Source organism: Erpetoichthys calabaricus, chromosome 9, assembly GCF_900747795.2.
Source record: "Erpetoichthys calabaricus chromosome 9, fErpCal1.3, whole genome shotgun sequence".
NCBI lineage: Eukaryota > Metazoa > Chordata > Cladistia > Polypteriformes > Polypteridae > Erpetoichthys > Erpetoichthys calabaricus.
Genome location: NC_041402.2, coordinates 172637254 through 172651895, shown reverse-complemented (window position 1 = coordinate 172651895; position 14642 = coordinate 172637254). Strand labels below are relative to the sequence as shown.

Here is a 14642-nt window from a genome sequence, read left to right as displayed (position 1 = left end):
TAGATTCCGTAATCATGAATATATATGATAATCAAAGACTTCATGATTTAAAAGGACTCATAATGCATATAATTGTTTAGGTTAGGTTCAGATCTTCTTGATCTGTTGTATTCATCTCTGGGTAGCCTACTATACATTAAATCTGTCCCTTTTGTCACATAGGAACCTTTCCAATATTTCATATTCAAAGAACCCTACACAAGATGATTTTTTTTTTTTACAAGGAACCACACAACCCAGTAAAGTGCATTTAAAGAACCGTTATCTTTGATAGTCTACGTAGTCGATACGTTAAATCCATTATACAATATAAACAGTAAAAACTAGTTATAATGTAGAATGACTTATGCTTTGCACCTGACCATGAAATTGGAAAAGCTTTACGACTTGAAATAAAAGGTCACAGTTGCGCAAACAATCCGTTCATCAGTACTTTAAAAACACAGAAGGGCTTTCCGGGAAGTCGGGGTGTATCCCGCAAAAATCAACGCAAAATCATTACAAATCTGGGATGGTACATTTTGACATTCTATCAAAAGTAAACAATTTAGAGTTGGTATTTAAGTAAACGGGCAATACACAAACACCAAGAAGTAACCCATCTGGTAATGAAACTGGTGTACAGTGACGATGATGCGACAATCGCGTACAACTAATAATGTCATTGTGAACAACAACAACAAAAAAAAAACCTCAAATGAACAAGTATAATTCTTTTTGTTAATGCAAAACACTTTTACACGATGGCGCAGCAGTTAGTTCTGCGGTGTCACAGCAAATGTGTAAAACTACGTTCATAAGTGAATTGAAAAACAGTAATACTGATTAAAGCACAAAGACCTATAGACATGAGAGAAATGGAGTATAGTATGATGTCTTCTTGGTTTTTTAAGTAGAACCCATGTTAATAATATTTCACATTTTTGTAAGGTGATATATTGTGCTGTGAAAACATTACTTTGAATAAAGTTATTCACATTGCCTGTGGGACGCATTAATATTAATAGCCTTGCCCTCTCATTGGATTCTTGGGTTAAAAAAAAACGCTCTTCGTTACTGCTAATAACAGGGACATGCAGAATTATCATATTTGCTGTTGCTTGCAGAAATAAGCATTCATTTAATTGGTTGACTAAAATAACGACCGAATTACTAACAATACTATTAGCAACCCTACTAAAAGTAATATTACAAAAGGCACATCGTGTTACATTCCTTTACACGGACATTTTTCATTTCATGTCTTCCACACACCGGTGACTTCCTATATTGCAATCAGAAAGTTATTAATGGTCGGAGATTACATGGAAGGTGCCTATAGCAGCGACATGAGAATTGCTCATATTTTATATTTGCTGTTTTTATCCGGCTGTTAAAAGCCAATGCCATTTAGTTTAATTTTGATACAGAAGTGTAAAAATCTGTTAATGAAAGATAGATAAATCTGATTGTTATCACACCTTTCATCCCCTGAGGTTACCGTTAAATTTAAAAGAAGTAGGTTGATTCACCGCGTTACGTTTTCCAGATTAACGCTGAGCGCGATTTTGAGTCTTAGTAAAGTGGTTTAATGAAAAAATGAGGGGAAAAAAATATGATCACTTACCCGCAAACATCCACAACAACGCCATCAGCAGCAAAGTATCAAGTTTGCTGGATGTCCTGATCTCCATAGCTCTCCGGACTGATGAGTGAACCGCAGCTATCAACGCTTCAAGAACAGCAAATCTTTAGTAAGCTCGTCCCCGCGCAGCGCGCTCACTTCACTTTTATCTTCTCTCTCTCTCTCTCTCTTTCTCTGTGTCTCCCCCAGTCACTGTCAACGGACGAAAAATCCAGGAAGCGTCCCGTTTTCTTACTGCCTCTTACCAAAGGGATTTCTCCAAGGACCTATAAAACACTCGTAATTTTCCTCTCAATTTCAAGCAGGTTGTTACACGACAGAAGACGGTGACTTTAGAGATGCCAGTGCGGCTCAGGTTAGGCGGTGAGCCGCTCTGTTGCTCTCTCTCGCTCTCTTTGCGCTCTCTCTCTTGATCCTTGGAGCTGACAGGAGGACACAAGTTGCCTCCGCCCCCTGTCCTTCTTCTTCACCTGTTTGTCTGTTATAACTTACGGCGTCATGGCTGCCAAGAGACACCAGCTGTGCCCCGCCCAACACCTGAAGTTAAATACGCCCTTCTTTCGGATGACCACGCCCCACGTCATAGTCCAGCCCTCTTCTTCTGACCCAGAAATCACCTGTGAACTCCGGTAACAGGGTGCTAATTCTGTACTGGCAAAGTACCATCCACCAACTTATTTAGCTTAGTGTTAGATTAAGCAGAAAAAAGATAAAACAAGAGAAATAATAAACACATTATTGGAAGTCATGCCTGCATATTAGAGCAAATGGTACTGGTGGGGTAAATATGACTATTATTCTGTTGTTCATCAAAATGAGGATTTTTTCAAATCAAGAAAGTCTGATTTCATCCCACATGGCGCTCCAGTACTCTGAGACAATACTGAATGAAGCACGCTTTACAAAATTAAATTAGCATGACATAGCATTTTCCCAGAAGGTCCATTATTGTCAATCCTTTTTAAAATACAGTCTGAAGACAAGCTTTATTTTATAGAGCTTCATTATATTAATGAAAACTATTTATGTTATCCGTCAAAGACAGGTAATAGAATAAATGTAAAAGTAGTTGATATCTCTTGCCCTATGTGTACCTTCTCCATTCTTCATAAGCCTCTCCTCAGTATCTACATTTGTCACAAGCTGTCTTGCCCGGGCCCCTGTTACTCACTATGGTTTTGATGTGCATAACCCAGCAGTGTTGCATGGATTCTCTAAATATATATACTGTATATATGTGACATATCACAAACATTAACACTGCTTTTATGAATCCCATACCAAATGGCACATAACAGAAACATACAGATTACATTGTACACTATAAAAGTAAATGCTGAGGTCTACTTCCATTACTCTTCACAGATAACACACTGGTTTAAATTTGCCACCTTTGGTTCACTGCTTGATTTCTTTCTATATTCCAAAAATGGGCATATCATGCTAGTTGGTGACTCTAAATTGGCCCATATAAATGTGTCTTATCATGGAGTGGGTTGTACATTCTGGGTCCATTCCTTGTGCCTAATGCAGTCAGGATAGTTATCCGTTTTTTTTTTTTTGTTTTTTTTTTTACTTTTTTGTCTGTGTTAAGAGAACACTTTCTTATACCTTCTTAATTCAGTTCAAGATCAGAACACTGGGTGTAAGTCAGGGCGCAAGTTCATTGAAGAGTGCATATATGCACACATCCACACAGCAAAATTGGGAGCTACTGCACCAAATAACCTACACATAACGTTGGGGAGGCGAAAGAAAGACCTGAATACGCAGACTCTAAGAACACCCACATTCTGGAGCAGTGCCTCACAGTGCGTCTCACTGCGCCACTGTGCATTCTAAGGGGGGAAAAACAGCGTTTACACACTCACATACTATTTTGATTCAAGATTTGGTTGGCTTCTGCGTGAGAATTGTTTCCTCTCCCATGTTAACGTGATTCTTCTCTGAGCCGTGGAAATATTGGACAATGTGTAAGCAGTAGTTAGAGCAAAAAAAAAATTTTTTAATTATTTAAAAAGGAAATGGCAGCAACTATAATGAGAGGTCTAGAAGTGGAGAGTGGAAGGGAAAAAAAGAAGCAGTTGAGGCAGCTCAGCGTTATATGTACACTGTTGTCTTATTAAAAGAATTGATAAGTATAGTCCACAAACTTTGGTGAATGTGTCTCTGTGGTTTTCTACTTATCGAGGACTCCCCTACGCTACCGATGTTACACCAAGAAAAAAACAACCCCGGACCCTGGTAAGGTACAAATAGCGGACACCCTTCCCTCTCCCGAACAGCAAGCCATTCAGAAGTTACAGTTTTTAGAATGGAATTTGATTTAAACTTCTCCACGTGTAGTAACCTGCAGCCCTGACTCAGGAAAAAGTGAGCACACTGGGTTGCTGGATATCCCCGCAAGTCCTTGATGATTATTTTACAACGGCAATGAAAGCATAAAGATGATGTGTAATTAATGAAAAGTAAAACAAAAAACCGAAAAATTCATCAGTGGACTATTTTTGTATTTGCTTTTTTCAGATCTTCCCGAATTTCTCAGTTCCGTGCTAATCGGGGCTCATCCTGTGGATTTTGTTTTCTCCAAATGATTTTCCGAAGTCAGTTCCATCCATGTTTAGTGCACTATAGGAGCGCACTGGTAAAGCATGTAATTAAAACAGTTAAACTGTACAGTAAGTGCAGGGTGTCATGCGTGTTTTATCTTCATAATTACCTCCTTAATGTCTTTCAAATTATTGTTTATTACGGTGATTCAGGTAACGATAGGTTCTTTACTGTATTATTAAAGCTGCCTGGAAGCGGATGGCTTTTATTTTTTGATTATATAATTATCGCGTCTCGCTTGCTGTGAACCGTTACGGTTATGGCGATGCGGCGCAGAGAGTTCTCCAATAGCGGGTTGTATGCCAGGGATCATCCTGGGTTCCAGGGAGTGGTGGAAATAACCACCTGCAAGGCTCTCTCTTCACCGGGCACATGACATTTTCCATAGTGAGTACCAAGAAAGAGGGAAGCGAGGTACACATCGGGTTTGGGGGCAATTCACCTTTATGAAAGAAATGGACCAATATGAAGTTATTCAATCAATGTTACAGCTTTATTGTAGAAAGTCATGAAGGTTGACTAGTATTTGTGATTAGTTTATTAAAGACGTTTTGATGTAACATAGATAATAATAATAATAATAATAATAATAATAATAATAATAATAATAATCCATCTATTATCCAATCCGCTATATCCTAACACAGGGTCACGGGGGTCTGCTGGAGCCAATCCCAGCCAACACAGGGCGCAAGGCAGGAAACAAACCCCGGGCAGGGCGCCAGACCACCACAGGGTAAATCATCATCATCATCATCATCATCCTGTAACGTCTGAAATATCCAGCAACAGGGACAATACTCATCTCTCTAACATTTCCAGCAGATTGAAGAACATAAGTGTTTACAGCATAATTAGCCTTGCCCTGTCCTATTCTAATCTCTTTGCAAACACTTTTAACTTTAGAAATCCCAGAACTTAAGTGTTTTCACATGACTTTAGTCAACGTTTGACCAAATGTACTCAGGTCCAAAAGTCTTGCAATAATAATAATAATAAAAAAAATATTTTTCCCACACCTGTAAAACAATGAAAACATCACTGAAAGCCATAAGCCCCCAGGCATGTGCCATCTTTATAATTCCGGGTACTTTACTGTATCATTGCAGGTGATGAGGTACATGCTACATGTAACTGTGAAGACGTCTACTGTGGAAATACCATAAAGGGGGTGGCACATCATCACTATTAAAAATAAAGGTGTAGTGGTTCTTCTGAGTGATGCCATAGGGGGACCTGTTTTGCTTCCCAATAGAACCTTCCACATGAAATTTCCAGGGTAAACATTTATTTATTTAAATCCATAACAGCTAGGCTCCATGAATAACCATGAATAAAGCACAACAGAGGATTCTTGCTGAGATAGACTGTGCCCTGTCCTGGATAAGCTGGTTATGGAAATAGATTGTTGGAGGGCTAGAGGGTTACAGATTTGTGAAACACCAATGGGATCCTGATTTTAAAAGGACTCTTGCTGCATGCAACAACACATCAAGTTCAGGTTTTCTTGATCTGTCAGTGTCCTGCTAGATGCCCCACTATACACTCTTAAAAACAAAGGCACCAGAGTGGTTCTTCAGAGAGATGCCACCGGAGAACCATTTTTAGTTTCCAAAAGACCCATCCACATGAAGGTTCCAAAAAGAACCATTCTGTATTTAGATCTGTAACATGTTCCATACAGTAAATACTAGATTGTAACAGATTTGTGAAATACTAACAGTTCATAATTCTGAAAGGACTTTTGCTGTAGACAATAACACAGGCTAAGACCATTTTTTAAAAATCTGTTAATATCCTGCTAGGTAGCCTCTCATAAGATTTCAGATTTTTTCTAAAAATTTGAACTTTTTCAAAACACAAAGAACCAAATTCATATGCAAAGAACCCTTGCCAGAATTAAATGGTGCTTTGTCTAGCAATGGCTCTGTGAGGAACCCAGTAAAGAACCATAAAGTGCCATTAAAGAACACTTGTTTTTAATAGAGTCACTTAAAGATTTCTGTGTTGCCCTCTTCTTAGGAACCCTTTTAAAACCAAAAGAACTAACTTTATATGCAAACAGCCCTTCAAGGAATGAAATAGTGCTTTGTCAGGCAATGAACCACACAATTTAGTGAAGTGCCATTCAAGAACCAGTATTCTAAAGAGTGTACTAGCCACACTGGGGACCAGGTGTTTCAAGCTGGTGTAGTAAATGTCATACTTATGTTAAGGAGATGTGCCCAGCTCAACTACATATAATACTGTACTTGAAACTTTGTTTAGCAGGTGCTCTTGGGTGTTGGGGTAAATCTCACATACAATTCTATGGACATCTAAAGAAGGGAAACAATGTTCCCTCTGCTTAGCTGGAATATGACATTTTTATGACTAAGGTGAACAGCTGTTACTGGCTGGAGGCATAAGCAAATTATGAATCTGGTGAGGTGATATTGGTTGTGCACTGCACAATTGGCACATTGTGTTTTGTCATTCTGTGAACCAGGTGGAATACATGCCATATGTGATCCTGAGAAAATTTATTGATAACATGCTGGATGCCTCCAACTCGCCTGGCACACATCATGCTTGTCACTCTATGTGCCAGGTGTTCCCAGTTAGTGGGATAAATGCCACAAGTAACCCTATGAATGCCTGGTATCAAGATATCATATGTGAACTGGTCTACTTGCAAATTGCATATTTGTCACTTTTAATGCCAGTCACTGCTGAGTGGAGGAGTGCGTGTCATTTCTTACACACAGTAATTCTAGACGGAAGACATTGGATGCCGCCTGCTCACCTGGCAGATGCCATATATGTCACTCTCTCTTGCAGGTGTTCCTGAATGCTTATAATTCTCAGCCAGTCTGAGATGCTGGATGCCCTCTGCTCAGCTGGCACATTCCGCTTTTTGTTAGTTGGGGGACCAGGTGTTTCCAGGATGGCAGTGGCAGGTTTCATGTATTATATATATTGTTCAGGGTGCCAGGTGAAGCTGCAAGCTCCCAGTGGCTGGCTCACTTAGAGTGTGATTGTAAAAAGCTGACAGCCCCTGTTTTCCAACTGAAGCATTCAAAAGCAGTGAACTGAATGCGGTAACCTTAAGGTAAATCTCTTCTTCTTATTTGTTGGTTGATTTTTTTTTTCTTGGTGTATTTTCAATAGAATGCAGTCAAATCAAATTCGCCCCAAGGTTTTTCTTCTCCTTCAGTGGTGAGCTTCAGACCACATGCAGACCAACCTCCTGGCATTAGAAGCGGGCACAGGGGATGTCAGGGCCACTCACCCAACACCACTAAGAGAGTACGCTAAACTGCCTTTGGTGCTGAGAGAGTCTCAGCCTGGAACAAAGTGCCTCTGAACTTCAGTCTGTCAGAGGGAGAAATTGGCGGCAATCTATGGCAACAGAGAGTCATCAAGCTGAGGCAGGCTAGCCTGCAGAGGTGAAATACCTTTCAACGTATTTCTGGGGGTCTGGGCAGGTTGTCATAGAAACCAGGCTGAAGTTAATGCACCAAGACTACTCCATTATTATATGAGGATGAGCTCCATTCCCTGATTTGATCTAAGTTTCTAATCCGAGTTTCAGAATTTACAGTGAAATCAAGAGAGAGAGCAACAAAGGTGGAGAGAGGAGGATGAGGAGGAAGAAGAAGTAGATGACATTGTGGAATGGTGGAGGGAGTGTAAAGGAAGGAAAGGAGTGAAATGAGGCAAAGGTTAACATATGTATCAGGGGTGGTGTGCTCTTTAAAAGGCTCCAAAAGGAGAACTTCCTGTAAGTGCATAAAAAGCCGCAGGTGGCATGACAGAAGTCTGGACTCAGAGATATTTCTGAGCATTGAAGAAGGCAAAGAAACCACAAGCATGAGGTTGATCTACAAGGAACAAATATAGTGAAGAACAAGAAAATGTTAGGAGAAAGACAAGAAGAGGAGGCTGCAGTCTGAATGAGACATTTGCACTGTTGCTAGAAGGAAACACAGATAGTTCAGAAACTCTCTGACAGACTGCATGAATGTTCTATGGTCTATGGTGTATACAGTGTCTTACTAATTAAGTGCAATGATCAAACACTTTGCTTATCGAAAAGATTTTATAGAAAACAACAGATCTTTACTCTGCAATGTCTGCCAGAGTGACAAAGGGGTACAGATGTTGGTGGTCTGGTCAGCAACACAAGATGTTGACTTTAGGGCAGTTTCTCTATGATTTGTGTTGCATCAGAACTGGACAGATATGACATCATCACAGTAATATCTGAAACCACCAGATGAAAAACTGTGTAAAGAGAAGTGATTCATAGTGACAAAATAAGTTGCTTTGTGTCATTCTGGATTTATGTTTCTGAGAAAAATTTCCATCCATTCATCTATCCATCCACTTGGCCCTTTATATATATTTTTGTTTGTAATCCTTCCATCAATCTTTTAATTTGACATAAATCTTCGTTCTGTTTTATTCACCCAACCATTCCTGAGACTACATTTTTCACATTTTATAAGTGTTTCCCATATATATACTGTATATTGTTCCTGCGCCCTATGCTAGCTGGATTAGGCTCCAGTACCCCCCACGATCCAGTTCAGGAATAAGCGGGTTAGAAAAATAAAAATCAATAAATAATAATAATAATAATATTATATATATATATATATAGGGCGGCACTGTGGCGCAGTGGGTAGCGCTGCTGCCTCGCAGTTGGGAGATCTGGGGACCTGGGTTCGATTCCCGGGTCCTCCCTGCGTGGAGTTTGCATGTTCTCCCCGTGTTTGCGTGGGTTTCCTTCGGGCGCTCGGGTTTCCTCCCACAGTCCAAAGACATGCAGGTTAGGTGGATTGGCGATTCTAAATTGGCCCAGTGTGTGCTTGGTGTGTGGGTGTGTTTGTGTGTGTCCTGCGGTGGGTTGGCACCCTGCCCGGGATTGTTTCCTGCCTTGTGCCCTGTGTTGGCTGGGATTGGCTCCAGCAGACCCCCGTGACCCTGTGTTCGGATTCAGCGGGTTGGAAAATGGATGGATGGATGGATATATATATATATATATATATATATATATATATATATATATATATATATACAGTCATATGAAAAAGTTTGGGAACCCCTCTCAGCCTGCATAATAATTGACTCTCCTTTCAACAAAAAAGATAACAGTGGTATGTCTTTCATTTCCTAGGAACATCTGAGTACTGGGGTGTTTTCAGAACAAAGATTTTTAGTGAAGCAGTATTTAGTTGTATGAAATTAAATCAAATGTGAAAAATTGGCTGTGCAAAAATTTGGGCACCCTTGTAATTTTGCTGATTTGAATGCATGTCACTGCTCAATGCTGATTACTTGCAACACCAAATTGGTTGGATGAGCTTGTTAAACCTTGAACTTCATAGACAGGTGTGTCCAATCATGAGAAAAAGTATTTAAGGTGGTCAATTGCAAGTTGTCCTTCCCTTCGATTCTCCTCTGAAGAGTGACAGCATGGGATCCTCAAAACAACTCTGAAAAGATCTAAAGACAAAGATTGTTCAGTATCATGGTTTTGGGGAAGGCTACAAAAAGGTATCTCAGAGGTTTAAACTGTCAGCTTCAACTGTAAGCACATTTTGGAACAAAGTGCTTTGGACTGATGTGACAAAAATTGAGTTATTTGGTCATAACAAAAAGCGCTATGCATGGCGGAAGAAGAACACCGCATCCCAAGAAAAGCACCTGCTACCTAATGTCAAATTTGGTGGAGGTTCCATCATGCTGTGGGGCTGTGTGGCTAGTTCAGGGACTGGGACCCTTGTTAAAGTCGAGGGTCGGATGAATTCAACCCAATATCAACAAATTCTTCAGGATAATGTTCAAGCATCAGTCACAAAATTGAAGTTACGCAGGAGTTGGATATTCCAACAAGGCAATGACCCAAAACACAGTTCGAAATCTACAAAGACATTCATGCAGTGGGAGAAGTACAATGTTCTGGAATGGCCGTCACAGTCCCCTGACTTGAATATCATCGAAAATCTATGGGATGATTTGAAGCAGGCTGTCCATGCTCGGCAGTCATCAAATTTAATTGAACTGGAGAGATTTTGTAAGGAAGAATGGTCAAAAATACCTCCATCCAGAATCCAGACACTCATCAAAGGCTATAGGAGGCGTCTGGAGGCTGTTATATTTGCAAAAAGATAAATAAAAACTAAGTATTGATGTAATATCTCTGTTGGGTGCCCAAATTTATGCACCTGTCTAATTTTGTTATGATGCATATTGCATATTTTTTGTTAATTCAATAAACTTAATGTCACTGCTGAAATACTACTGTTCCCATAAGGAATGTCATATATTAAAAGGAAGTTGCTACTTTGAAAGCACAGCCAATGATAAACAAAAATCCAAAGAATTAAGAGGGGTTCCCAAACTTTTTCATATGACTGTATACAGTGCATCTGGAAAGTATTCACAGCGCATCACTTTTTCCACATTTTGTTATATTGCAGCCTTATTCCAAAATGGATTAAATTCATTTTTTTCCTCAGAACTCTACACACAACACCCCATAATGACAACATGAAAAACGTTTACTTGAGGTTTTTGCAAATTTATTAAAAATAAAAAAATTGAGAAAGCACATGTACATAAGTATTCACAGGCTTTGCCATGAAGCTCAAAATTGAGCTCAGGTGCATCCTGTTTCCCCTGATCATCCTTGAGATGTTTCTGCAGCTTAACTGGAGTCCACCTGTGGTAAATTCAGTTGATTGGACATGATTTGAAAAGGCACACACCTGTCTATATAAGGTCCCACAGTTGAAAGTTCATGTCACAGCACAAACCAAGCATGAAGTCAAAGGAATTGTCTGTAGACCTCCGAGACAGGATTGTCTTGAGGCACAAATCTGGGGAAGGCTACAGAAAAAATTCGGCTGCTTTGAAGGTCCCAATGAGCACAGTGGCCTCCATCATCCGTAAGTGGAAGAAGTTCGAAACCACAAGGACTCTTCCAAGAGCTGGCCGGCCATCTAAACTGAGCGATCGGGGGAGAAAGGCCTTAGTCAGGGAGGTGACCAAGAACCCGATGGTCACTCTCTCAGAGCTCCAGAGGTCCTCTGTGGAGAGAGGAGAACCTTCCAGAAGGACAACCATCTCTGGAGTAATCCACCAATCAGGCCTGTATGGTAGAGTGGCCAGACGAAAGCCACTCCTTAGTAAAAGGCACATGGCAGCCCGCCTCGAGTTTGCCAAAAGGCACCTGAAGGACTCTCAGACCATGAGAAAGAAAATTCTCTGGTCTGATGAGACAAAGATTGAACTCTTTGTGTGCTTGGTGTGTGGGTGTGTTTGTGTGTGTCCTGATGGGGTTGGCACCCTGCCCGGGATTGGTTCCTGCCTTGTGCCCTGTGTTGGCTGGGATTGGCTCCAGCAGACCCCCGTGACCCTGTGTTCGGATTCAGCGGGTTGGAAAATGGATGGATGGATATTAATGAAGGTCTCTTTAGTGGGTCACCCTTCCTGTTAGCTTGATGCAACAGTTTATTGTATGAATGGGGTTATTGCCATCTACTGGAGAGAAAGGATTAGTAAACCTTTACTAGAATGTTTGGACCAATAAAACGTATCATTAAGCTAGTGTCTGGTATATATATATATATATATATATATATATATATATATATATATATATATATATATATATATATATATATATATATATATATATATATATATATGGCCATTTGCTGCCTTATGCATCCAGTGTCCTGCATTTGAATCCTGCACTCAGGCAGTGTCTGCACCATTAAAAATAATCGCAACGCACCAAACTGATTCTTGTGAGCAATGCAACAGTGGAATCAATTTTGTTTCCCAAAAGAACAGCCCATATGAGAGTTACAGAAAAATACTTTATTTATATAGATCTGTAACCGGCTTCATAATGAACAGGGGTAAGAGATTTTTGAAATACCAGTGGGTTCCTGATCTTTATAAAGGACACTCGCTACATACAATAAGATTCGGAGCTTCTTAATCTGTTAGTATTATTAAAAAGATCATTATTCGTTCAACCTTTGCAAAACCTGAAGAACCAATTTCATATACACAAAATGCTGTAAAGAATGAAACGGTTCTTTCCAGCAATTGCTTAACGAGAAACTATACAACCCAGGAAAAAAAATCACGAACTCATTGATACTTTACAAATCTGTTATTCTGTTCGTTGTAATTTATGGGGCCTGCTACTCATCTGAAATAAAGTTTATTGTTGAAAACTTCACGTGGATGGTTCTTTTGGGAACCAAAAAAGTTCCCCTATTGCATCGTTCTGAAGACCCACTTTAATTTTTAAGAGTGTGGTCTCGCCCCCTAGTGGCTCCTCATGTTTTCGTAACAAACTGCATAGACCTAAAGCGCCGTGTGAAGCGCAGTCTTTAAAAGGAGATTTTCTCATATTTATCATAAAATTGATAATTCAAATTAAATTGCATAAACGTTCAAGGTTTCTGTCTTTGAAAATTCTTGACTTTGAGTTGGGAACGGAGACAATTCGCCCATATACTGTAGGTCTTATTTTCAATGTATGTAAAAGAAAATATATTACAGTACAGTATTTACTTTAATCACTGGATGAGCAACTTCTTATTTTGGGTTTACAAGCCGTATATATGTGGCTAATAGATAGATAGATCACACAAGCAGGCCTCAGAATAAAGCAGCGAGTGCATCATGCCTAAAGAGCTTAAATTGAGGTGGAAGTAAATTGAGATTTTTAGACAAAAGGCGCGTAATTCAGTTCAATGCAATTAACTTGTGCATAGCACTCCTGACTCTTAATTGACTCAGAGTGCTGCACAGTTATTAAAAAGTTCTATAGGCCTATGGCACAAACTGAAATATGATGAAGTGAAGCGCAGTACAAAATTATTTTAAATATAAAAACAAACGACTTGCACAAAACATGAAAACAACCGAGATATTAAATGAAAACTATTGATGAGGAAAAAAATCATTCTGAATGCTTTACCCGTACAATATGTAATTACAATAATTATGAGAAGCCAGGTCTCATCCTCGCCTCGTGTTCAGAGCGGGGGACCTTGAATGCCCCGCTTCAATTACTACAAGGCACCAAATACACATCCGTTTTTTTAATTATTTCCTGAAGTAAACAAAAACCTTTCATTGCTAATAGATGCATGATGTCATTTCTGTGAAAGGATATGATTACAGGGTTTTCTTCTTTCTATAAAACACGGAAATGCGTACACGAACAAACAGACTTAGTCACGTGTATTTATTTATCTATTACAATTCTTTCATATTTCTACTGGCACTCAAAAATAATTCTTAAAGTCAATCGTAAAGCATTATTAAAGTTAATAGTTTTCGGCCTTGACCTAAAATTTGGGCCTAATATTTGAATTTTCTCAGTCAGACAATTGCGCCACATACGTTCTTCACTAACTGAACTCAAAATATGACACTGGTCTACGTGCAAATTTAGAGTAAATTCTAATTTTTTCATCATTCTTCACTTAAATAATAAATGACAGAATAACTAATTGTGTAGTGAAGTTACAGTGAAGCTCCTGCGTGGCAAATGGCAGTAACACATTTAGTCGGTGTACCGTGCAGCCGTTCATCCATTCATACTCATTTGTACACTTACTCTTTGAGCTACTGGGTAAAGGATGCAAATGTAAAGTTAACTATAACGATTTTAAGAGACGTACTAAGTATTAGTTGATCTCCATGTGAATTAAGATGCATGATCGATGACTGCAGGGTTGCCTTTCTAAATCACTATAAAAGCTCCGAAGAAGGGCGATTAGGATGATTCCTAGGACTTGAACCTTTTCAGTTTAAGCAAATAGGCATTAAGAGAGGACATATTTGGTGTGCTTAAAATTACAAAGGAATCAGTACAGTAGATTCCAGTTAGTAGTAAAATAAATTCTGCAACAAGAACTCGGGGACACGGTTTGAAACTTAAGGGTAGATTTCGCTCAAATGTACGACAGTTTTCCTTCACGCAGTGCGGTGGAGAGCTGGACTCCGGGGAACGTCAAACCCTGACTTATATTATTTTGGACAATCTAAGTGAATAGGATGGAAGAGAATGATGAACTGAATGGACAGGCTCGTCACATTTTTTCTGATGTAATGTTCTGTAAATGCTGGTTCTACAAAGGCACTGTACTGTGTTGTGTGACTCCACGTGGAACGATTGCTTGACAAAGCACGATTTAAATTTTTGGATGGTTATTTGCATATGAAACTAGTTCTTTGGGCTTTGTATAATGATCATAATATGGACAATATCAAAAATCTTGCCAAGATTGCCAAAAGCTTTAATGTCCACCTTTCAGATTACTAACAGATCAAGAAAACCTGAAGTGAGCCTGTTATTACATTTACAAAAAGCCCCGTTAAAATTGGGAGC

General features: G+C 39.4%; 1 protein-coding gene across 1 annotated transcript in view; it reads right to left on the bottom strand.

The window, feature by feature from the left end:
- Positions 1 to 2102, bottom strand: part of esama (endothelial cell adhesion molecule a) — a 135314-nt gene extending 133212 nt beyond the window's left edge. The window contains exon 1 of the mRNA XM_028810417.2: positions 1607 to 2102. Within this exon, the coding sequence (XP_028666250.2) occupies positions 1607 to 1673 (67 nt within the window). The 5' untranslated portion in view covers positions 1674 to 2102. The remainder of the gene's footprint in view (positions 1 to 1606) is intronic.
- Positions 2103 to 14642: the final 12540 nt, after the last annotated feature.